General features: G+C 39.9%; 1 protein-coding gene across 4 annotated transcripts; it reads right to left on the bottom strand.

Annotated features, from left to right (window-relative positions):
• Positions 1-779: 779 nt before the first annotated feature.
• Positions 780-24390, bottom strand: LOC311035078 (actin, cytoplasmic 1-like; the record flags this gene model as incomplete). Of its 4 annotated transcripts, XM_084043159.1 has the most annotated exons (8): positions 16100-16237; positions 15384-15850; positions 12474-12634; positions 12201-12440; positions 11447-11693; positions 10905-11096; positions 1603-1784; positions 780-923 (listed from the first exon to the last, which is right to left on the bottom strand). In XM_084043159.1, exons 3-8 carry the CDS (start codon positions 12594-12596, stop codon positions 780-782), a joined length of 1128 nt encoding a protein of 375 aa, XP_083899285.1. In that variant the 5' UTR covers positions 12597-12634; positions 15384-15850; positions 16100-16237. The 4 variants fall into 4 exon arrangements, with proteins under 4 accessions (XP_083899285.1, XP_083899282.1, XP_083899284.1 ...); XM_084043156.1 differs by lacking the exons at positions 12474-12634; positions 15384-15850; positions 16100-16237 and adding exons at positions 22178-22375; positions 24262-24390; XM_084043158.1 differs by lacking the exon at positions 16100-16237 and adding an exon at positions 22178-22248 and having other exon boundaries at positions 12201-12634.
• Positions 24391-25139: the final 749 nt, after the last annotated feature.

The following is a 25139-nucleotide window of genomic DNA, read 5'->3' on the forward strand; positions in this document are numbered from 1 at the left end:
AAAGCATTTTTCTGCTTACTAAAGAGCTGGACAGACATGGAGACTCCTAAACAGTCTCAATGGAGTAGCAGAATACAGAGCCATTTAACAAAACACCCTACCTTTCAGCTCCATTTTGTACTTTATTTTGAGCCCATTATAAAATCCTAAAATAGGGACACCAAGCTGGAAGTGGTTAATATTAAACTTGGGGCACTAAGTAACTTATTTTTTTATGACTACATGTAATGTAATTTTGGCCAATCTGTATGGTAGAGTATGTTAATACAATATAACTTATACAATTAGGGTGGTTGCATTTGGTCTCCCTGCTTTTCTATTGACATTTAGAGCGTGTCAAGGTCCCAACACGAGATTCAATTCATCCCGAGCAAGCAGGCAGGCTCTATGGTAAAAATGTCAGCACTTGCACAGGAAACGGGTTCAAAGTGGAAAGAAGTCACGCTCAAGTTTCTCTTGATGCCACAGAGATCCCAAAGCCGTTTGTTGTCAGGCGGACAACAACTTGGACCAAATGCATGTCAATAGATCAGGTGTAGTAAATATAAGTCTAAAATCTTGAGAATGATCAGGATTAAAAGACCAAGGACAGAAACCGTTTTCAGACATGTGCACTTTTATTGGGCTCTTACTGGTCAGTGTAGACTAGAGGGGGCAACAGGCCCCATGAACAAACCTTTTACACCTCCATACAAAACAGGTAAAAGCTTTGTTTTTTTTCATAATGACAAAAACAAACTGGAACCCCAAGTATATATATATATATATATCATTTAAGTTTAGAAGCACTTCCTGTGGACGATGCTGGGGCCGGACTCGTCGTACTCCTGCTGGCTGATCCACATCTGCTGGAAGGTGGACAGAGAGGCCAGGATGGAGCCTCCGATCCAGACGGAGTACTTCCTCTCTGGGGGAGCAATGATCTGGAAAAAGGAGAGATGGATCAAGGGTTTTTGTTAAACACTACAGTGGTTTTGAATTAAGACCAGTGCAAGGGTTCACAAACTTTTCAGCACCGCACCCCCCCGTCCCCCGTCCCCCGTCCCCCAAAAATAATTGTAGGCATTACATTTGGTTTGACCCGGTTCCACAGATAAATATTGTGAAAATAGCCGAACGTCACGCTCACAACAACACACCAAGAGTTGTGAGCTTGTAGAGCGGCTATTTTCACAATGTTTGCCTCTTTATGTAATATTTGACAATTAAAATTAAAAGTGTCACTTTGGAAATGCGCAGATACCCTGTAGACACTTATATCTGGGGACCCCTCAGTTTGGGAGACACTGGACTAGGGCACTACAACTATAATGCAGTAGAACTGGCTTCTACTGCATTAACCGTACCATCCACCAAGTGGCAGCAGTTGTCAAAGCTTTTGCCACACACGCCACAAGGGGGAGTGTAATGGATATAAGCATAGATATAGAAACCTACTCAGTAGGCCAACCTGATTGGCCTACTGAACGCCCCCTTCTGTGACGCACGCGGAAATTTCCAGCTGCCCCCCCAGAAGCGGAAGCACGTCCGCCATACAGACGCTTCAGAGCCAGAGGAGGCGTCTACCTTTATATGTCTATGGATATAAGGACAAGGTTTTACCTTGATCTCCGTGGTGGAGGGTTCCAGGGATGTGATCTCCTTCTGCATGCGGTCGGCGATGCCAGGGTACATGGTGGTACCACCGCAGAGCACCGTGTTGGCGTACAGGTCCTTACGGATGTCCTCGTCGCACTTCATGATGCTGTTGAAGGTCATCTCATGGATACCACAAGAGTCCATGTCTACATGTAGGATGAGAGAGACGAGTGTTAAGCCTAAGGTCTAGATTAGGGCTTCAACTAATCATTAATTCCATGCAGAGAAATGCATATACTAGAAGAAGCATTCACATTTTGGTGGACATTAATAGAATACACCAACAAAACCCATTACGTCAACTTTCTGAGACAACCGATCAGACGCGTCGCTAGGTCTGTACTAGGTTGGGGGCTTAGCCCCGCAGGCAACGGGCACATGCACGGGCGCGCACGCTTTTTTCGCAGATTTCGCGGATTTGGGTACTTTATTCCCTGTTTTTTGTTACTTTATTTCGGTTTTAGGGTTAGGGGTAGGGTTAGGTTAAGGTGATAGATATATAATTCAAAAAATAAAAATAAAAATAAAAAATAACTTTTATTTCTTTATTTATTTTATTTTTTTATTGGTGGCTGATAGAGATTCAGATGAAGGTTATCTTTGAACAGTATCACATTTTTTATTTTATTTATTTTGTTTTGGACCTGGACGCGATCGCTGGACCTTTGGACTTGCCCTTTGACTCCCACATGTCTCAAATTCCACATGGTCCAGCCATCGGAGTCAGGATCCCCGAACCATTGATTTGGTATGTATATTTTTTTATTTTATTTTACCATGGTCCAGTGATTGGGATCTCCACGTAACTTCTCCCTGTGAACCTTGATCTGATGAGTATACCTTTTATTTTATTTTATTGTCTTTACCGAACGATTTGTCTCATAAATTATCAGCCTGTTTTTAAATTACTGTTTAACACAGCTCCGCCAGGGAGTCAGTCAAGTAAAAATGTTTTATCACCTGGGAGGACATTCCCTGAATGTCTCATAAATTATCCTCTTATTTAGAATACAGTGGTCTTTATTTATGTTGTTTTATTTTCTGGCTTGTCCATTGTATATATTGATCACCACCAGACACATCCATCCTCAACGTTTTTTTACACTGATGTTTGGCTATCAGCTGTTACTTACAGTTATTTGTCTTTATTTATATATATATTTATGTAAATGCATCTAGAAATAACCCACAATCCAAACTTGGGTGTTTCAATGTATTCGTGACCATATATATAAACATATGGATTAATTTTTTTGTACCTCGAATTACCACTTTATCACGTCATTGGTGTTCGGTTCGATTAGATTTATCTAATAATAGTTTTACACTAGGTGGGAGGGGGTTGTCTGTGTGGTGCCTACATGAATATATACTATTTCAGGTTTGTCAGTCAAAGTGTTTCATGTTCTAGATATATTAATAGATTTGTGTCCCCCACCTCCTAACCCATCCCTGGGGGGCGGGTAGGGGCTTGTTCTACCAATTCGTCCGATACTCCACTATGAGTGACGGGTAGGGGCCTGCACGTGCTACCAATTCGTCCGATACTCCACTGAGGGCTTTGTTTGACGGGTGGGGGGGGCCTACACGATTATACTTTATATATATATATATTGAACATAGACCGATTTTATTTTGACCACTGTATGTTAAATCATCCATCCATTTAATATATTGCTTTAAACAATACGTTTTAAATGCCTTAATAATACATTTTATATTCCTTTGAACCAGTGAATATATTTTGCCTTAATCCTAAGAACCCACTCAGTATAAAAATATTTCTCATTCCAAAATTAGTTTATCGCTACAATATCTATGTTCGGTGTGTATTAATGAACGATTGTTTTTTGTTCTCTCTATCTCTCTCTCTCTCTCTGTGGGTCCGCCAGTGTGTCTGTCTTCTACGGTGTGTGAGTGCGAGGGAGTGAGAGAGCGTAAGGTGAAAGTTTCTATCTCTCTTATCTTTTCTATGTGTGTGAGCGATTCAGCTATGCAGGCATGCGTGAATGTTTGAATGCGTTTGTCTGTCTTGCTCGTTCTCTAACAATTTTAGTCCAAATTTCAGTCATTCTCCGGTCAGTTAAAATTAGTTTACCACTCTGGTCTCTAAAACTTCATTTCCCATAATTCCTTACAGGAAGTGTTAGTTCTCGTAATCCTAACTGCCACGCTTGGCAACGACCTAACCTCCATTGAATTCAATGTATAACCCATCTCAGTTAAATTAACCATAATAAGATTCAATATGTTCTAATATCGATATTGGAAAAAATTAACTATAATTTCAAGTTTATTATAAAGTCATTTTGAATTATTTTAAAAGTTTTGAAAAATATTTTATCATTTTAACTTAAGATTTTTTTGAGCTGGTAGATCTGCTCTTTTTGAAAGTTTTAATTTGCATTTATTTTGGTGTACTTTACCTAACTCTAATATACTCTTCAGAACAAAGATGTTTATTCCTTATTTTTCATTGTTATATTTTAATTTTAAATATTTTAATTATAACTTTAAAAAAAAAAAAAAAAAAAAAAAAAAAATGATTTTTTTTTTTCATTTTTTTTCTTTTGATTTTCAGTTTGATTTTTTTCTTTCTCATCAACAGATTCATCCTCTGACACACACTATATTACAGATATATGAGTGTCAAATAGAGGGGAGTTTGATGAATGATTTGATTTAAATGTTTAATGTGCTTTGTTTGTCTTTGTTTCATTTTAGAACGAGAATGTAAGCCACTCCATTAATCCAATTCCTGGACAACAATAATGTCACAATACCTGCTAATTGTGACATACAGGGCTAAAACTTTAATTTTATTCCAAACTGTTTTAAACTCTGTTTCATACTATAGTCAACTGTAGGTCTCATGCCAAACAGTAAATTTGATTTCCATCTATCTTACAGATTTCAACTAATGTCTTGGATAGATGTTTGATGCCCCCATGATGCAATCGGGAGGTATTTCTTGAGTTTTAAGACCATTCCACGTGAGTTTTTCCCTAAATAAAGTGTAAAATGATGTAATAAATACAGGTATCAGGAGTGTACCGTTCCATTTTTCAAATACTTGGACCTACAGGTCAACTTGTTAAATAAAGCACTGGACCGCAGCTTCACAACGAGGAGGGTAACTTTTTCTTTTTCTGAACGTGTCCAGAATCGTCTTTGATAAGTTACGTAGGTCTCTTGTCAGATTATTTGAAAACTTGTCAGACTGGTTAGTTTTCTCTCACTCTATCAACAGAAACGGGCTAAGGGTCATTAACGGTGCTAAAATTGATCAAATCTAAACATGTTTTGAAAAGGTTTGTTGGGACAGTACATTAGCTGAGATTTTTTTGAATTATAATAAAGTTATTTGCAAATTGCAAGGGGAAAACTTTGTTGTGTGGTGTCTTAAAATGTCATGAAATATAACCATGTTTTGCTTCCTAATTGAATAAATAACCTTTATATACAGTCCTTTTGAAGAAGTACAATTTTGAATTAATATCTGAATAAATTATACAGTCCTTTTGAAGAAGTACAATTTTGAATTAATATCTGAATAAATTATACAGTCCTTTTGAAAAAGTACAAATGTGTATGTTATCTGAATAACTAACCATTTATTTTTGCCCTTAAGTCATTGAAATCTCTGTCACAATGTTAAGTTTGCCTGTCTGTGTCTGGTTTGGTTTGAATAATGTCACAAGGTACAAGACTTGATCAGCTTGCCCTTTGACCCTATCCAAATCATGATAAGATGTAGGCTTGATGGAGTTATTTTGATTGATCATAATTTGTCTAGTGCCCTTAACCTGCTTTAAATGTCAAATTAATATAATAGCTGCTCATATTGGCTTAAACTCTGTCATGTACTATTCTGCTATTTCTCTGTCTATGCAAGGTCAAAGTAGCTACAGGCGTTCTGTGGCTATCAGTTGTTTTAAGAACACTGTATCTCGGTGTTCTCTGCGCTAACAATTCCTTCAGCGCCACTGAAGTCATCACTGACCAGTGACAGGTCAGACCCGAGGCCAACATGTTGTCCGAGACATGTGGACGCTGTTGTTCAAAGATAAACTGTCACACCATCTTCATCATCTTCATCATCTACCATCATCATCCTCATCTGACGACGACGTAATCATCACTATCCACCAATAGCAGGACTACACCTCTGAGGGCTGGACGCTTGATGTATCTTCAATGATGTCATATGTTTATGTTACTGGACGCTGTTAAAGTCCAGTGCTTCATTGTTAAAGTAGGTTTTTTCCCTATCAACCAAATATATAAATATCGATACAGGGCGAAACATCACATCGATATTGATATAAGTATTAGAACATTTTCATAAAAGGCGATAAAGAAAAACCAGACTCAGGACACAGGCAGCCATGGATGTAATGAAATATCTTGTATTCAGACAGAGAGAGTGGGAAGGTTACAGTATCACAGGTTTACGCATCATCGGTCGTCGTCTCTCTCTGCCGTTAAACAGAGAAAGCCCTGGACTTTAACAGCGTCCAGTAACATAAACATATGACATCATTGAAGATACATCAAGCGTCCAACCGTCAGAGGGGTTATCCTGCTATTGGTGGATAGTGATGATTACGTCGTCGTCAGATGAGGATGATGATGGTAGATGATGAAGATGATGAAGATGGTGTGACAGTTTATCTTTGAACAAACAGCGTCCACATGTCTCGAATAACACGTTGACCTCGGGTCTGACCTGTCACTGGTCAGTGATGACTTCAGTGGCGCTGAAGGAATTGTTAGCAGAGGAGAACATCGAGATACAGTGTTCTTAAAACAACTGATAGCCACAGAACAGGCCTGTAACTACTTTGACCTTGCATAGACAGAGAAATAGCAGAATAGTACATGACAGAGTTTAAGCCAATATGAGCAGCTATTATATTAATTTGACATTTAAAGCAGGTTAAGGGCACTAGACAAATTATGATCAATCAAAATAACTCCATCAAGCCTACATCTTATCATGATTTGGATAGGGTCAAAGGGCAAGCTGATCAAGTCTTGTACCTTGTGACATTATTCAAACCAAATCAGACACAGACAAACCTTACAGTGACTAGGTAAGGACACAGAGATTTCAAATGACTTAGGGGCAAAAATAAATGGTTAGTTATTCAGATAACATACACATTTTTACTTCTTCAAAAGGACTGTATAATTTATTCAGATATTAATTCAAAATTGTACTTCTTCAAAAGGACTGTATATAATGGTTATTTATTCAATTAGGAAGCAAAACATGGTTATATTTCATGACATTTTAAGACACCACACAACAAAGTTTTCCCCTTGCAACTTGCAAATAACTTTATTATAATTCAAAAAAATCTCAGCTAATGTACTGTCCCAACAAACCTTTTCAAAACATGTTTAGATTAATCAATTTTCAGCACCGTTAATGACATTGGCAGCTTAGAGATAGAGTGAGAGACAACTGACCAGTCTGACAATTTCAAATTGAAATCTGACAAGACACCTACGTGTCCGATCCGATTCTGTGCATGTCCAGGAATAGAAAAGTTACCCTCCTCGTTTTGAAGCTGCGGTCCAGTGCTTTATTTAACAAGTTGACCTGTAGGTCCAAGTATTTGAAAAATGGAACGGTACACTCCTGATACCTGTATTTATTACATCATTTTACACTTTATTTAGGGAAAAACTCACGTGAAATGGTCTTAAAACTCAAGAAATACTTCCCGCTTGCATCATGTAGGCATGGGGGCATCAAACATCTATCCAAGACATTGGTTGAAATCTGTAAGATAGATGGAAATCAATTTTACTGTTTGGCATGAGACCTACAGTTGACTATAGTATGAAACAGAGTTTAAAACAGTTTGGAATAAAATTAAAGTTTTAGCCCTGTATGTCACAATTAGCAGGTATTGTGACATTATTGTTGTCCAGGAATTGGCTTACATTCTCGTTCTAAAATGAAACAAAGACAAACAAAGCATTAAACATTTAAATCAAATCATTCATCAAACTCCCCTCTATCTGACACTCATATATCTGTAATATAGTGTGTGTCAGAGGACGAATTTGTTGATGAGAAAGAAAAAAAATCCAACTGAAAATCAAAAGAAAGAAAATAAAAAAATAAAATGACAAACATTTTTTTAAAGTTATAATTAAAATATTTAAAATTAAAATATAACAATGAAAAATAAGGAATAAACATCTTTGTTCTGAAGAGTATATTAGAGTTAGATAAAGTACACCAAAATAGATCGAAATTCAATTTTTTTTCCAAAAAGAGCAGATCTACAAGCTCAAAAAAAAAAAAAAAAATCTTAAGTTAAAATGATAAAATATTTTCAAAACTTTTAAAAGAATTCAAAATGACTTTATAATAAACTTAATATTATAGTTATTTTTTTTCCAATATTGATATTAGAACATATTGAATCTTATTATGGTTAATTTAACTGAGATGGGTTATACATTGAATTCAATGGAGGTTAGGTCGTTGCCAAGCAACGTGGCAGTTAGGATTACGAGAACTAACACTTCCTGTAAGGAATTATGGGAAATGAAGTTTTAGAGACCAGAGTGGTAAACTAATTTTAACTGACCGGAGAATGACTGAAATTTGGACTAAAATTGTTAGAGAACGAGCAAGACAGACAAACGCATTCAAACATTCACGCATGCCTGCATAGCTGAATCGCTCACACACATAGAAAAGATAAGAGAGATAGAAACTTTCACCTTACGCTCTCTCACTCACACACCGTAGAAGACAGACACACTGGCGGACCCACAGAGAGAGAGAGAGAGATAGAGAGAACAAAAAAAACAATCGTTCATTAATACACACAGACATACCGAACATACATATTTCAGCGACAAACTAAATTTGGAATGAGAAATATTTTACTGACTGGGTTCAGTATTAGGCTACTTATTAGTTTAAATTATATTAAAAATATTTAAACTTAGAATTTAAAACTTAGGATTTAAAACTTATTATTAAGGCAAAATATATTCACTGGTTCAAAGGAATATAAAATGTATTATTAAGGCATTTAAAACGTATTGTTTAAAGCTCAATATATTAAATGGATGGATGGTTTAACAGTGGTCAACATAAAACAAAACAAACAAACAAAAAAAATGTACTGACAAAGTAAGTAAAACACAAACTTCAAACGGACTCGGGCCGAAGCAGAAGTTTCTGAATTACACGGACGGACGGACGGACGGACGGACGGACGGACGGACGGACTGTGAGCTGATATGAGACCCGATAAGGTGGACGTATTATGCCTGTCTATCAGTAGACTAGAACATTAACCCACTTAGGTCAAATATCAGTATAGAAGGAAAAATGAGTACATTATGACAACGATAAATAGTATACATATCATATAGGCACCACACAGACATCCCCCTCCCACCTCTGATGTAAAAAAAACGTTGAGGATGTGTCTGGTGGTGATCAATATATATATACAGAAAACAACCTAAATAAAGACCACTATAGCCTATTCTAAATAAAAGGATAATTTATGAGACATTATATTAATGTCCTCCCAGGAATATAAGGTGATAAAACATTTTTACTTGACTGACTCCCTGGCGGAGCTGTGTTAAACAGTAATTTAAAAACAGGCTGATAATTTATGAGACAAATAGTTCGGTAAAGACATTAAAATAAAAAGAAATAAAAAGGTATACTCATCAGATCAAGGTTCACATGGAGAAGTTACGTGGAGATCCCAATCACTGGACCATGGTAAAATAAAATAAAAAGATATACATACCAAATCAATGGTTCAGGGATCCTGACTCCGATGGCTGGACCATGTGGAATTTGAGACAGGTCGAGGGTCAAGTCCAAAGGTCCAGCGATCGCGTCCAGGTCCAAAACAAAATAAATAAAATAAAAAATGTGATACTGTTCAAAGATAACCTTCATCTGAATAGAAGTGATACATCGTTACACCCAAGGCTGGTTCGTTTGATACGTATTAAAACAGGGGAAGCCAGGGGAAGAGAGTCTGACCGTACAGTTCCGGTCAATAGCTCAGTTCCCCTCGTCCACCCTGTTTTAAACATATCCGGCTCGAAGGACCAATTGTTAAAGTAGGTTTTTTCCCTATCAACCAAATATATAAATATCGATACAGGGCGAAACATCACATCGATATTGATATAAGTATTAGAACATTTTCATAAAAGGCGATAAAGAAAAACCAGACTCAGGACACAGGCAGCCATGGATGTAATGAAATATCTTGTATTCAGACAGAGAGAGTGGGAAGGTTACAGTATCACAGGTTTACGCATCATCGGTCGTCGTCTCTCTCTGCCGTTAAACAGAGAAAGCCCTGGACTTTAACAGCGTCCAGTAACATAAACATATGACATCATTGAAGATACATCAAGCGTCCAACCGTCAGAGGGGTTATCCTGCTATTGGTGGATAGTGATGATTACGTCGTCGTCAGATGAGGATGATGATGGTAGATGATGAAGATGATGAAGATGGTGTGACAGTTTATCTTTGAACAAACAGCGTCCACATGTCTCGAATAACACGTTGACCTCGGGTCTGACCTGTCACTGGTCAGTGATGACTTCAGTGGCGCTGAAGGAATTGTTAGCAGAGGAGAACATCGAGATACAGTGTTCTTAAAACAACTGATAGCCACAGAACAGGCCTGTAACTACTTTGACCTTGCATAGACAGAGAAATAGCAGAATAGTACATGACAGAGTTTAAGCCAATATGAGCAGCTATTATATTAATTTGACATTTAAAGCAGGTTAAGGGCACTAGACAAATTATGATCAATCAAAATAACTCCATCAGTGGCTTTGGACAAAACATTGGTGGCTATAGCCACCGAAGCCCCCGCCTAACGACGCCACTGCAACCGATTAATCATTTCACCCCATTGTAGATGCAGGTCATCTTGGCTCTTAGATTATATATAGGAAAATAAAATTTCACAACTGAAAATGTGTATGGCCAAACCCTATTATGAGACTCTGTGTTAAAATGAGCCAATATGTAAAGTATGATGTTTAGTAATATTGTTCCTGGCGTTTTACATACTGCCAACCAGGTGAAGAAATCAGACTCTGGCTTTAAATACTCTAAAATAGCCAATCTACAAGACGCATTAAGAGCTTGTAGATCGGCTATTTTCCCTGCGCAACATGCTTCCATAGAAGACATGCTGGCTGCTATGGAATCCAAATGACTAATAAATGTGACTCACCGAGGAATGAGGGCTGGAAGAGGGCCTCTGGACAACGGAACCTCTCGTTGCCGATGGTGATGACCCGTCCGTCGGGCAGCTCGTAGCTCTTCTCCAGGGAGGAAGACGAGGACGCGGTGCCCATTTCCTGCTCAAAGTCCAGTGCAACGTAGCACAGTTTCTCCTTGATTTCACGAACGATTTCACGCTCGGCTGTTGGGCAGAAGAGGAGAATGGATATTAGTTAATAGAAGACAATATACAATTCATATTCTTTAACCACTTGAACGCCAGCATGCATGCATATTCTGGGGCGAAACTTTAGCCAAAAATAGCAGAGCCACAGCCATTTTTGTCCAAGAGATTGTGCAGAAAGAAGTACAGAGCCAGCTCATGTCCTGTTTACCAAGTCTAAAGGGATTACATTTTGCTTGTGGTGTAAACCGCCAACAGGATGTTGAGGGGTTTTACACCTCTAGCAACAATACAACACTAAATGCTGTCTCTAGCTGGTTTGTGTGTGGATGAGGTGTTATGGCTGGTTTCAATGTGTTTTTACCAACCTGTGGTAGTGAAGCTGTAGCCCCTCTCGGTGAGGATCTTCATGAGGTAGTCTGTGTGGTCGCGTCCAGCCAGGTCCAACCCGAGGATGGCGTGGGGCAGGGCGTAGCCCTCGTAGATGGGCACAGTGTGGGTCACACCGTCTCCGGAGTCCATGACGATACCAGTGGTACGACCGGAGGCGTACAGGGACAGCACGGCCTGGATGGCCACGTACATGGCGGGGGTGTTGAAGGTCTCGAACATGATCTGAATGAAAAGAGGGTGGGAGGGTTAGATGATGAGTCACTTCTGTTTCACAAAGAATGCATTATTGCTCTACTCCAGTGGTTCTCAAACACTGGGTCAGGACCCATGTTTGGGTTGTGGATACATTTTTATGGGTTACAATATCCCATTGTATCTCTATTATATTTTTGGTTTAATACAATTCAAAAGATTTTAAAAAAGTTTTTTTTTAAAGTAACCGATCTACAAGCTCACAATGCATCGTGTTGTGAGCTTGTAGATCTGCCATTTTTGTACGCCACTATTGTACAACAAAGTATAATACAGGGTGAAGTAGTCAGACAAATTGATTTGATTATTTACAACAAATAATCTTTGTGTCGATTCATTGATATAATAAAAAATAGAACCCTGCTTCCCCGTTTCGTAAGTCGGTTATTGGTTCTTCTAAATGTCGGGTTTCAAAACATTTTCGGTTCATTACCCAGACCCACATCTTCCTGCAAGTCCCCAGTTTTGTTTTCTTACCTGGGTCATCTTCTCCCTTCTCCACTTGGGGTTGAGGGGGGCCTCTGTGAGCAGGACGGGGTGATCCTCGGGGGGCACACGCAGCTCGTTGTAGAAGGTGTGATGCCAGATCTTCTCCATGTTGTCCCAGTTGGTGACGATGCCGCGCTCGATGGGGTACTTCAGGGTCAGGATGCCTCTCTTGCTCTGGGCGTCGTCGCCCACGTAGCTGTCCTTCTGGCCCATGCCCACCATCACACCCTGGGGAGGAGGGAAAAGTGCAGCGTTGTGTACCTGATGTCTGGGACGTCCAACGATGGAGGGGAACACGGCACGGGGGTCGATATCTCCTGCAAAGCCAGCTCTGCATGTACCAGATCCGTTGTCAATGACGAGGGCGGCGATTTCATCTTCCATGTCTGAGAGTGTTTTTGTATTTTCTGTTTAAAAAAAATCTTAGGGAAAAAAAGCATTTTTTTAAATAACTTATAACTACATTTTAATTTGGGGGTACTTGACATGGTGTTGAACAGCTCTGATAGCTGGGTAGCCAGTCTTTACAGATTGTTTGATATGGCACTGGACATCTACAACAGCACATTTTGGAAAAAATATAATACATCATATTTTTAGTTGGACCCTATGGGTCCATTTGGTTCCATTTACATTTATTATTTATATTATTATTCTAGAAACCTCTGTGGTGGGTGGTGGTGAGACCAAAATCTCTTCTGCCCGGTTCTCCTCAGTGGCTGGAGCAATTGATCTGAATTTGCACACAGCCATTGACCATTACCATGTGCACGGAACAGCAAAGCCCTTTTTTTTCTCGATTTCACCAAATCTCAGCTGTTTATTAGCGTTTTTGTGTAAAAGAATGTTGCCATGGTTACGGCTGCCCAGCTGTGGGATGGCCCCGCGAGCTATGGGACAAACTGCCTCCCGGGTTATCCAGTATGTCCCCCAGGCAAGAAATCTTGCCCACCCCTGCTGTAGATCATGTCTAGCACTGACAAATGACAGATGTTGAAACCTTCAACCTAACCACATGCCTTGCAAACAACACCTGCCTCTCTGCAGGTACCATCCCTGCAGCCATGGATGCTGATTTATGTTGGGTGGGGTAGGGTACTCAACAACAAGTCACACACACACACACACACACACACACACACACACACACACACACACACACACACATCAACCAAGTTTTAACCCCTTAATCAGAAATATGTAACGAATGGCAGTTGCAAACATTGTACTCGCAATAAAATACTTTTTTTTGGCTGTAAGTGAAGACAGTGTGTGCGATCACCATTCTTTCCTGTCTCATGCACCTGTTCCGGTAGGTGTGCAAAAGGACGTTTTTTTACTACATTTCAAGTCATACAATTTGATTATTGGCTGATGATGAAACCACAACTGGCAGAGAACAGGGAGAGTTTGAATGACAGAAATCTGTTCACAATAACACACGGTATCAGAAATCTGTTCACAATAACACACAGTATCAGAGCGGGTAAATCATGCATCCTGTGCACGTTACAAAGCATCACACAATAGTCATCCAACCGACACATTCCCTTTGGGTGCTCTGCTTTCTCCTTGGGTGCTCGGGCTCCCCGGTACCAACAGGATTGAAGCAAATGCCTGCAGGTCTATGCACCAGACGTGTCGCTAGGTCTGTACTAGGTTGGGGGCTTAGCCCCCCCCCCCCCCCCGCGAGTGAGTTTTTTTGCGGATTTCGCGGATTTGGGTACTTTTCCCCCGTTTTTTGTTACTTTATTTCGGTTTTAGGGTTAGGGGTAGGGTTAGGTTAGGGTGATAGATATATAATTCAAAAAATATTTTTTTTTTATTTTTATTTTTTTATTGGTGGCTTTGGATAAAACATTGGTGGCTATAGCCGCCGAAGCCCCCGCCTAACGACGCCACTGCTATGCACAAACATACACTGAACAGAGAGAATGTTCTGTTTTCTATGTCAACTATATGCATGCAGAATGAGCACAAGGTATTGTGTCATGTCACCAGATGTTACTTATAATCTGGTGAAAAAAATGTGTAATCACTGCAATCAAAACGCCCTTGATAACAGTTACTCTATGCATTGAATTGTTTTTTGTTTTTTTGTTTTTTTTAGAACAGATGGCCTAAGTTTAAAGTTAGCTCCATGTCCTAATCTTTGAAGCTGAATATTATTGTATCTTGACAAAAAGGTCACAGTTGATGGCCCTGGATCTGAAAATTTGTACCAAATAGATTTTCTTTATCACCAAAGTACATTAAGAACTGGAATATAATTAATGTGATCTGAGTGCAGCTTTGTCAGCGATGTGTCACTTATGTGTGACTCCTGTTATTTCCTCATCAGAAAATAATACTCTTTTGAGGCAATGGGGTTCACGCTGGTCCCGGGGAAGACTAAGCTAGTAACTCCCATCATGATTACTGACATTGACTATGCAGATGACATTGCCCGAGTCTCAGACACAGCAGAGAATGTAAGGGAAGTACTACTGGCAGTAGAAATGGAGTGCAGGAAGATCTGACTCAAGCTCTATGGCAAGCAAACTAAAGTATCTGTATTTAACACAGAGGACATCATCATTGCCTGTACTGCCGACAGGACAGGGCTCGAGGTAGTCGAGGACTTCAAAGGACTTTTACTTTTACTTTAAGAATTTTTAAAAGCATGCACTTTTGAAAACTTAAGTATATCTAAAAGCACTTTGTCCACCTCTGTTAGCCTCCAGACTCCATATAAGGTCGTAACAGTGTTAAAATTGCAATAGTCTGTTTTCTTAAATGTCATCATGATTTGAGTGTGTGGGGATCTCATTTTAAATAAGCCATTGTGCTTTTCTGGGCAATGCAGTTTAGAGGACCTTGTATTGTAAACTGTACTTCCATGTACTTTTTCCACGTCTTTCTAAATAAAGTACTTCAATCAATCAATCAACGCCATCAACTGGGGGGAATGATATGATATGATATGATTTATTGCAGCAACGCTGCAAACGACACGAAAATCGTTTTTCACAATACTTTTGTGTGAAACTGTTGTACAGCATAACCATGTTGAGCATTCATTTATGAAAAAGCATACACATTTGAAATATGCAGATACAAGGTTTCTGCCTGACAGTGACGATATAATGTGATATAATATAATATGTGATATTAAGAATGTAATTTAATTACCTGAAAATGTCACCGCTAGATCAGACTGTTGATCTTCGCCAGGAGGTTTCTTGTAACCTCCACCAGAGTAGCCTGATTATCAACCTGAAGCTGCGTGGAGCTTCAGTCTACAATTGGCTGCAGTGTCTGCGATTACAAGTGGGAGGGGATTTGAATTTCCCTAAACCACAAAAGATCCACGGATCCGCCTACATCTGACATCATCGCACAGCTTGTTTTAGCAGATATTCGCTGATTGGCTTGTCGCTAGACCCACCTCCACCTCTATCAGAATATGCTTGGGTCATCACATCTACTGTTTGAGGCCTGGTTGCAGTTTCCAGCCTGTATTTCGGAATGGAGCCATCGGAGTCCATTTCCAGGAGCCATTGGAATTGCTTGAAGTCATCAGCACTAAGTTCCTGAAGGATCCCTAATAGACATTCATGTGCCATCACTTATTAAGGGATGCAATGAAGATGCAGGATCTGAAAAGATTAAGATGTCAGAAAAAGTCAAGTATGATATGAAACCATTTATAAAGAAATACAGTATGTCATCAAATCTGTCAGATATGAGGTGGTCAGATATCAGGTAATTCCTCTTTCTTGTTTGATTGATATACGTATGCAAATAGCCTATTGTATATCAACAACATTTTATCTGCAGTGAATTGAACACTAACGGTCACAAGACCCTTCAGAGAAAGCAAAAGCAAAGCAAAGTTTGTTGTTTACCCAGGGTGTCGGACTAAGCACGAAGCTTGTTTCCAGCCGGACCCTGCATGGAAGCCTTGCTCAAGGGCTATTCAGCGGTGATTCATGATTGATGTGATGAATTGGGGAATCGAACTAGGGACCTTCCGGTATCAAGGCCGCCCCTCTAACCACTAGGCCACCGCTGCCACAAGAAACACTCATGGGTATATGGTTATAGGGACCTGTTGTTCACTTGAGATTATAACAAACAATATAGGATTTACAATTATTTATTTAATATTACTACTTCAAATCTATATGGACAGTTGTGTATCCACAAGTTTTCTAGGGTGTTGTGGGCATGACTTCCTGTCGATTTGATCCAATGAAATCCAATGAAATCGACAGGAAGTGATGCCCAAAACGCCCTACGAAACGTGTGGATAGATGCCAACCTAGATCCATAAGTAAAACCAGAATCATGGCCATAACAAAAGAAACTGAGCCAACAATGTTCAGATTATTATTTGTCTTTTTACTACTAGTTGATAGTTTTCTTGCCAACTATTTTCTCATAATCCTTGGAGTGTGTATTTATGCGTGTGTGTGTGTGTGTGTGTGTGTGTGTGTGTGTGTGTGTGTGTGTGTGTGTGTGTGTGTGTGTGTGTGTGTGTGTGTGTGTGTGTGTGTGTGTGTGTGTGTGTGTGTGTGTGTGTCTGCATTCCCAGTAGGCTATGAAGGCTTACTTTGTGGCTCCTATAGAATCTCAACCTAGAGAGAACTTTCAACTATATCAGGCTGCTCTCCTGTTGAAACCACCTTCGAGGTTTGGTCCAGGAGGCAGACACTGTTAGTTTAAGAGCAGGCTAGGCTTAAAACGTTCCTTCCATTTGGGGAACAACAGCACCATCATCATTCATAGTCTCTAATGTCGTCATAGCCAGTGCAGTGCATTATAGCCAGTGCAGTGTTTGATTACCTCATTAATTACCTCATTAACAAATGACATGACCTGCCTGGTGAAACATGTTAAACAACTCTTATGAACGTGTGGTGAAGTAAGTAAGTATGTACATTATATTTGTACAGTATATAACACTTCTCACAGAGAGAACTCACAAAGTGCTTGACATACAACAGAAATAAAAACACAGCATGAAACATTCAAATGATTAAAAACAAAAAAAACACACACAAACAAATCTAAGACATCCCACAAGTGGTTCTTAAAAATGTCCAGAGGCTGCAGCTCTCAAGACCCGTGGAACGGCATTCCATACAATTTAGTTTTTGACATATTTTCGTCCCGCAGGGGAACTCCTCCTCCGCCTCCTCCAGCTTAAAAACAACAAAAAAACAAAAAATCTAAGACATTCCACAAATGTTTGTTTAACAGTAATGTTTGTAAGTGGCTCTAAAAAAACCACAGTGGCTGACCTTTTTTCGTTCCAGCTCTTAAGACCTGTGAAATGACATTCCGTACATTTTCTTTTCTTTTTTATTATCTTTCTTCATCTTGTGGGGGAATGCGGAGGGGGAAGCAGTTAGGGGTTACTGTAAGTGTCTTGTTCAGGGACACTTCGAACCTTAGGCTTCCCAGGCGGGCTGTCTAACCATTCAACTATGGCCGCCCAACCTGGTACGAGGAATGACCAATAGACTCTGGACAGCTGACCTTAGGGTCCTGCTGGGCACATGATATTGTTGTAGCAGGTCATTGATTGATTGATTGGTTGAATATTTAATTAGGCAAAAATGTAAAACAGCACAGTTACATTTAAAATACTTTGTCTAAGAGGTCCGTTCAAAAAAGTCCTTGCGGTCTTGTTTCCAATGAGGTCCTTGGTATTCAATTCATAGTCATATATAGTGGCACCACAGTTCAAATATCAATACAAAAATACAGAAAAAGATAGCACTATGTATAAATAAAAAATAAAAAAGCAGGGGCCTGAATTTTCAGGGCTGTTTTGAATGAGCCCAGAGAACTGCACTTTTTGAGGGATGGGGTTACACTATTCCAAACCTGGGTGGCAGTGCTGTAGAAGGAGAATTTGCCCATGTTTGTTTTCTGGGTGGGTGGTACCAGATGGTTGTTAACGCTCCCTCTAGTTTTGTGACTGTGGGTGTCGCTAACTTTTTGGAGGTATTTACTCAGATATGCGGAAATAGGGGGCATATCGGGCAAATTTGCGTTACAGTTTTGAGGACCAATCCCATTTTTAGTTGTTTTATCCTGTCTTCTACCCTGAGCCAGCCTAAGCTGGCAAAATGGGTGGGAGAAAGGTGGGTCATGGGCCCCAGTCCGAGGAGTAGCCGAATCAGTTTGTTTTGGGAGGTTTGAAGCTGAAGCTTAGTCTTCAGTGACATCGAGATGGAGTACCAAGAGGTTGATTGATTGATTGATGTACTTTATTTAGTAAGACATGAGAACAGTACATGACAGTACATAACAGTACGTGGAAGTACAAATTCGCAATACAAGGTCTACTAAACTGGATAGCTCATTAAGCACTTAGCTTGTTTAAGATGAGATCCCCATGCACACAAATCATGTTGACATATAAGAGACAGACAGATATACACACTACTATACAGAATGTCATACAATCAGTTTACAGGTTACTGGTATGAAGGGTGAAAAATATGTACAAAAAAGAAAGAGAGGGGGGGGGTAGGTTAGGTTAGGACATGGGGTAGGTTAGGACTTGGACAGGGGCCATTTTTGAATTGCAGCCTCCTGAAGGTGTATCTTTAGGGCATTTTTGAAAGTGAGTAGGGTTTTACACTCCTTTACTCTTTTTGGTAGGGCATTCCACATTTTAGATGAATAGCATGAGAAAGAGTTCATTCCCTTTGTTGTGCCAAATCTGGGTTGAACATGGTTTGTGGAGCTGCCTCTGGTGTTATGATCATGGACTTGATTTACATTTTGGAAGTATTTTGAGTTTTTTGACAGATACAGGGGGATCCCAATGTTGTGGTGTATCTTGAAGACCAGGCCCATAGCAAGTTGCTGTACTCTGTCCTCAACCCTAAGCCATCCAAGCCTAGTGAAATGATCAGGGGTTAGATGGGTTTTGTAATTGAGGCCAAGAAGTAGCCTTACAAGTTTGTTTTGGGATGTTTGGAGCCTTGTTTTTAGGGCCTTGGAGGTGTTGTGATACCATGAAGTACATGCATAATCATAATGACCTTGTATGAGGGGCCCTACAAGAATCTTCAGAGTATTCTTACTGACTTTACGAACAAGTCTCCACATCCTCCGTGTTATTTTGTGGACCTTTTTGATCGTCTTTTCAGCGTTTTTGTCACCTGAGAGGTTTGCCTCCAAGATGGAACCCAGGTAGGTAATTTCCTCCTTTCTTGTGATAACATTTTCACCCACTTTGATCGTGAAACTCTCAGCCTTTCTAAGGTTAGGGTTGGACCCAAAGATAGGTGCACGCAAAGTCAAAGAGGGGCTGGATCAGGACCCCTGAGGGCATCCTTGCTGATAAAAGAGGAAACTCTGCCCATAAATCTGGTTCTCTGGTTAACTCTTTTGATCACCTTTGTAGCCATGCTTTCACCTGACAGGTATTTGTTAAGAATACAGCCCAAATGAAGGGTCCTGGACAATTGGACATCACTATATGCTTCAAAATGAGGCTCTACTGGCAGTGGTGGACCAAAGTACTCAACCCCAGTACTTGAGTCAAACTATAAATACTCCTGGTGAAACATTACTCAACCACAAATGAAAGAATTCAAAAGTACATTTTCTTTTTAACACATCGGGTGCCAAACACGGTTAAAACCGTGTTTTCAAAGAGTAGCGCTTTGGTGCCGAACACGGTTAAAACTGTGTTATCAGTCTTTTTGTTTTTTTCGTTTTTTTCCACAAGGGGGGGTGGCTAGCACAGCACTGGAATCACCCATGAACACTCTAAGAAGTAAGGGACAGATGGATCACCGTGCCAAAAAATCTGGCTCCCATCCGCTTGCTAAAAACCTCTGTCTTAACACATTACCTGCCAAATACGGTTATACTCGTGAATCAAAATATACCCCTTTATCTGCCAGCCACGGTTAGAACCGTTGATGGGTCTTTTCATTGATTTACTGGATATTACACGGTTGCGCAGCTTGTACTTTAATATCATTCATCTAGATGACGGAGAAGTTGAAAAATATCGTGTTTCAGTCACACAAAACAGTTATTACAAAACACCAAAGCTGCAATAAGGGGCCCACCACTCAACTCGGATCAAACGTTGATCAAGTTTGAACCGAGCAGGCGAGCACATTGCTAGACTGTGCTGTGAGCAGTGAAAGCACCCGGGGCAAGCATGCGTGTGCCCGTGAAATTCTCACGAACGCGCGCGCGCGGGGATGAACTGTTCCTGACCCTACACCCAACCATAGACTGTGCACCCAACCCGACAGTTTACACATCTTGGCTCTGATCTGCCCGTGATTGAGAGACAAGGAAGCGACTGCGCGCGCACATACACACACACACACACACACACACACACACACACACACACACACACACACACACACACACACACACACACACACACACACACACACACACACACACACACACACACACACACACACACACACACACACACACACACACACACACACAACACAAACTGCTGTGTGGACATAGTCGTAGTACTATGTAGTGTTTTGTAGCACAGATCTTACTTTGTTTTCATAGACCTGGTTGCTTGTTTCTCTCTCAAAATACCTGGCACCCTTTGAGATCTGCAGGTTTTGACGTCACGTTACTTCAGTGGTTCTCAACCTGTGGATCGGGACCACACCGGAGCTCACGGGTCTAGTTCAAATATGATTATTTTGGGGGCTCACAGCCTGAAAAGGTTGAGAACCACTGCATAGATTATTGAATCAGGTCCATTTGGTTGCAAATGTTAGAGACATCTCACTGTGTGAGAGACAGACAGACAGACAGACAGACAGACAGACAGACAGACAGACAGACAGACAGACAGACAGACAGACAGACAGACAGACAGACGAGAGGAAGAGAGGAAGAAGAAGAGAGGGCTTGTAGATTTGCTATTTTCACAATATTTATCTGTGGAACCAGTCAAACAAAATGGGGGTCCCCTGTTCAAATATGATAATTTTTGGGGGTCACGCCCTGGCATCCCTTATTTCTTTTTATTTTCACAAATTGTCATAAATGGCATAAAAGATAAACAAGCTGATCTACAAGCTCCGTAAAAGCTTGTAGATCTGCTATTTGTTGCTATGGATACAGGTGTGGCTTGAGATTTTGACTTGCCCATTGGTGTGGCTTGGGCACAAAAGGTTTGAAAACCACTGCAGTATAGAATATAGGACAGGAAAATAAGTGTTCTCATGAAGCTCTCGATGACCAATGTATTGATGTTGCACTTTGAACTTTGAATTATTATCATTATTTATTATTTGATGTATATAACTTGAGTTGAACATTTTTGTTTGAAATGAACTGAAATACCGAGACAATAGAGTTAGTTCAGGGGGCTGACACGATCGTGACATTTTGGTTGACGGTCAGCTGTCATTGCAAATAATTGCAATTTGTGATCAACGATTGAATTGTTTTTTTTGGCATTGAAACGATGTTCAACAAATAAATCAAAATGACATTCATGTGTTTAGGCTTTGTAAACAAACATTGCACAGGGCAGATATGACATATAATGGGGGGAGGGGGGTTTCCAGTTCAAATATGATTATTTTGGGGGGGTCCCCAGTTCAAATATGATTAGTTCAAACATAATTATTTTGGGGGGGTCCCCAGTTCAAATATGATTATTTTGGGGGGGTCCCCAGTTCAAAGATGATTATTTGGGCGGGGGGGGGGGGGGGGGGGGGTCACAGCCTGAAACGTTTGGGAATCTTTGACGTAGTCGTAGATGAATGGAAAGGATTCTGATAATTATGCAAAGTATTTGTGGTTGGGCGATCATCCTACTATAATTCTAGTAACCTCTGTTTGTCTGTAGTGGTGTCATGTGCGCATATCCCCCCACGGATGCGTCGACCGGGTATGGTCTAGTTAGGTTAATTGTGACAGGAGGCCTGTGTATGAGGTGTTATTTATGTTACCGTGTAATGCTCAGACAGACAGACGTGGGTCAGCAGGGTCTTGTCTCGACAGAGCGTGTGCAGCTTGCGGCAGACGCGCGCCACGTTGAGCAGCAGGTCACCCACGGGGACGTGACGCAGGATGCACAGCAGGATCTCATCGGACAAACCCGACATTCCCACCGAGGCCGAGGCCATCACGTCCTCGTCACACACAGCCTGGGGGGGGGGGGGGGGGGGACAGACAGAACAGAACACACACACATACAAAGATAAATAATACACACGATGCAAAGGACTGAGAATTCACACCTAGGGCTAGGGCAGTGGTTCTCAAACTTTTTCATGTCAAGGACCCCCCAAAACGATATGTATTTGGCTGCGGACCGCCCATCTCAAGACTATTTTGTGCCAGGGATTTTTCAAAAATAGCAGATCTACAAGCTCATAGCGCTCTGCGCTTTTGACCTCTTTTTTTTTTACATTTTTGAAAAATCTTGCAAGTGTTTTGATTTTTTTTAAACTTCTTCTCTTCTGGGGGTCCCTGTCACAAAACATTTTCAGATGGGGGGGTCCGCGGCCAAATACATGTCATTTTGGGGTTGTCTTTATTCACTAAACAAAAAGAAAAACATTTGGGATAGAAAAAATATAAACAGAGCAAAAACATTATTTTGAATGTAAATCTTTTTCTTTTGCTTGCTGATTTAATTTGTTTTCATAAACAATTGTTTCTCTCTCAAATCTTTTTTCTTTTGCTCAGTTAACCCATTGAGTCTCCTAAATCCAACAGTTTTCTGAAAAACGTATGTTTCTATATCAGTGGTGCTCAATCTTTTTCATGTGAAGGACCCCCAAAATTATATGTATTTGGCCGCAGACCCCCATCAAATTATTTTGTTCCAGGGACCCCCAGAATGCTATATGCATCAGCTATTTGAAAATAGCTGATTTACAAATTTGTAGATATGCTATTTTCAAACAAATGTTTTTTTTTAAAAGGCAAAACATTTTGAATATATTTTTTAAACATTTTAACAACACAAATCTGGTATGGAGGTCCCTGGCACAACATATTTTCGAATGGATGGCCTCAGGTCTTAATGTTTTTAAATATCTAGTAAAGGTTCAATTCTTCTCCCTGGCCTTGTGACAGTTGAGCAAGGCACCCTATGCTTTCCCTCAAACTGTCTGTTGTTTTGTTTTCCCTTTGTTTGTGTTATATGCTAAAAATGTTTGTTTACATTTTATATTGCTTGCATTGTAAAACCTGTATAGCACTTTGGCTGACCTGGTCATGTTAAGGTAGGTGATTTTCTTTGGTTAAAATAAGTGTTAAATAGCTCTATATTGTGATAGTACTCATTGCTATAGAGTGTTTGTTCAGTAACAGGAGTCTCCATGTCTCTCCAGCTCTTCATTAAACAGAAAATGCATTTTCAGGTCAGGATACCAATTTAATCCAATCAGAATAGAGAACTCAGTCAGGATACAGATTAAAAGTGAAATTGGAAGTGATGACACAAAGAAATGAGCAGACACAATTGGAACTGGAACACTATCAACATGAAGCTGATAAATGGGTACTCTCTCCTGATTGGCTGACATTGTGTCAACTACATGAAAATATATTTTGTTTATCAAAGAGCTGGAGAGACATAGAGACCCCTGTGACTGAACAAACACTCTATAGCAATGATTAGTATTAGAATATAGTGCTTTAACCTTTTAACAAAAAAACACTTTTGGTTTTATCCAACAAATATCACTTAGGCCTACTCTACTTTAAATGTGTTTTATAAATAAACACTGTGCCAATAAAACAGGCTTTGGCAGCATGATGGAATTAGTGTGCAGCAGCACAATCATTTGGTTGAATGGGGGGGGGACTAAAATACACATCAAAAGCATCAATTGGTTAATTACACACACGTGTGATAAATAATCACACTTTTCATTACAATGACAAATGATTGCAGAGCACTTTCCATCGAGGCTGTTATAATAATAACTAGGTCTGGCTAAACTAGCTTACAGTTTACAGTTAGCTAAACACAAAGGTAGTTGGGGAACAACGTTATATAAGTCCATTAATGTGGTCTAACCTGTTCAATTTGATAGTCCATGTCCTCTACTATTCCTGCTATAGATGTACTCATAGTTTTAAAGTTATATGTGAGGCTACAGTTTATGACAGGAGAAGCTTCATTGATCTTTAACTGGAACAGCTTTCTCTCTGGAAGGAATCCAATCTGGGCTGAGCCACGGTACACCACCGGAACGTTTTGATAGACGGACACGTTTCCTGTTACAGCCAGAGTGACTGTCATATATTATATGACAGTCATGGATGAACTTCAACAAAGTGTTTGTACTTTCTCTCTTTTTGGTCCGTACACATACACGTTCAAAGTTCAAATATAAAGTACTGATCCCATAGCCATGGATGTTATTATTATGTCCGGGTCCTCAAACGTACCCGTATCTTTCTTATTGTTCAATAAAAAGCATTTTAGTCCGATTGGTGGCCATTTTCTCCATATTTTCTCCATTATGCTTTCAACTACGCGAACCCATCGGTTGGGAGGTGTATTGCACTCTGATACATTATAACTCTATGAAAATTGGCCAATCTTCGGATTAAAATGCTTTTCATTGAACAATACAGAAAATACAGGAACTCCTGAGGATTTGTACATAATTATAACATCCGTGGCCATAAGGTATGCACTTTATATTTGAAATTTGAACGTTTATGTAGATGTACGGGTCAAAAAGGCAGAAAATGCAAACACCAGGTTGAAATTCATCCATGACGGTCATGACAGATAACCGTCTTGGCTCCATGGCTAGAGTGTTGCCAGATTTTGCGAGAGAAATAAGCAAGCAAATCAACAAAGCAAAAAAAAAAAAATGTTTTGAATGCAAATCTTTTTTTTCTTGCTGTTTTAATTTGTTTTCATTCAAACATATTTTTCGTTCT

Source organism: Gymnoscopelus microlampas (assembly GCF_963454915.1).
Source record: "Gymnoscopelus microlampas genome assembly, chromosome: 2".
NCBI classification, from domain to species: domain Eukaryota; kingdom Metazoa; phylum Chordata; class Actinopteri; order Myctophiformes; family Myctophidae; genus Gymnoscopelus; species Gymnoscopelus microlampas.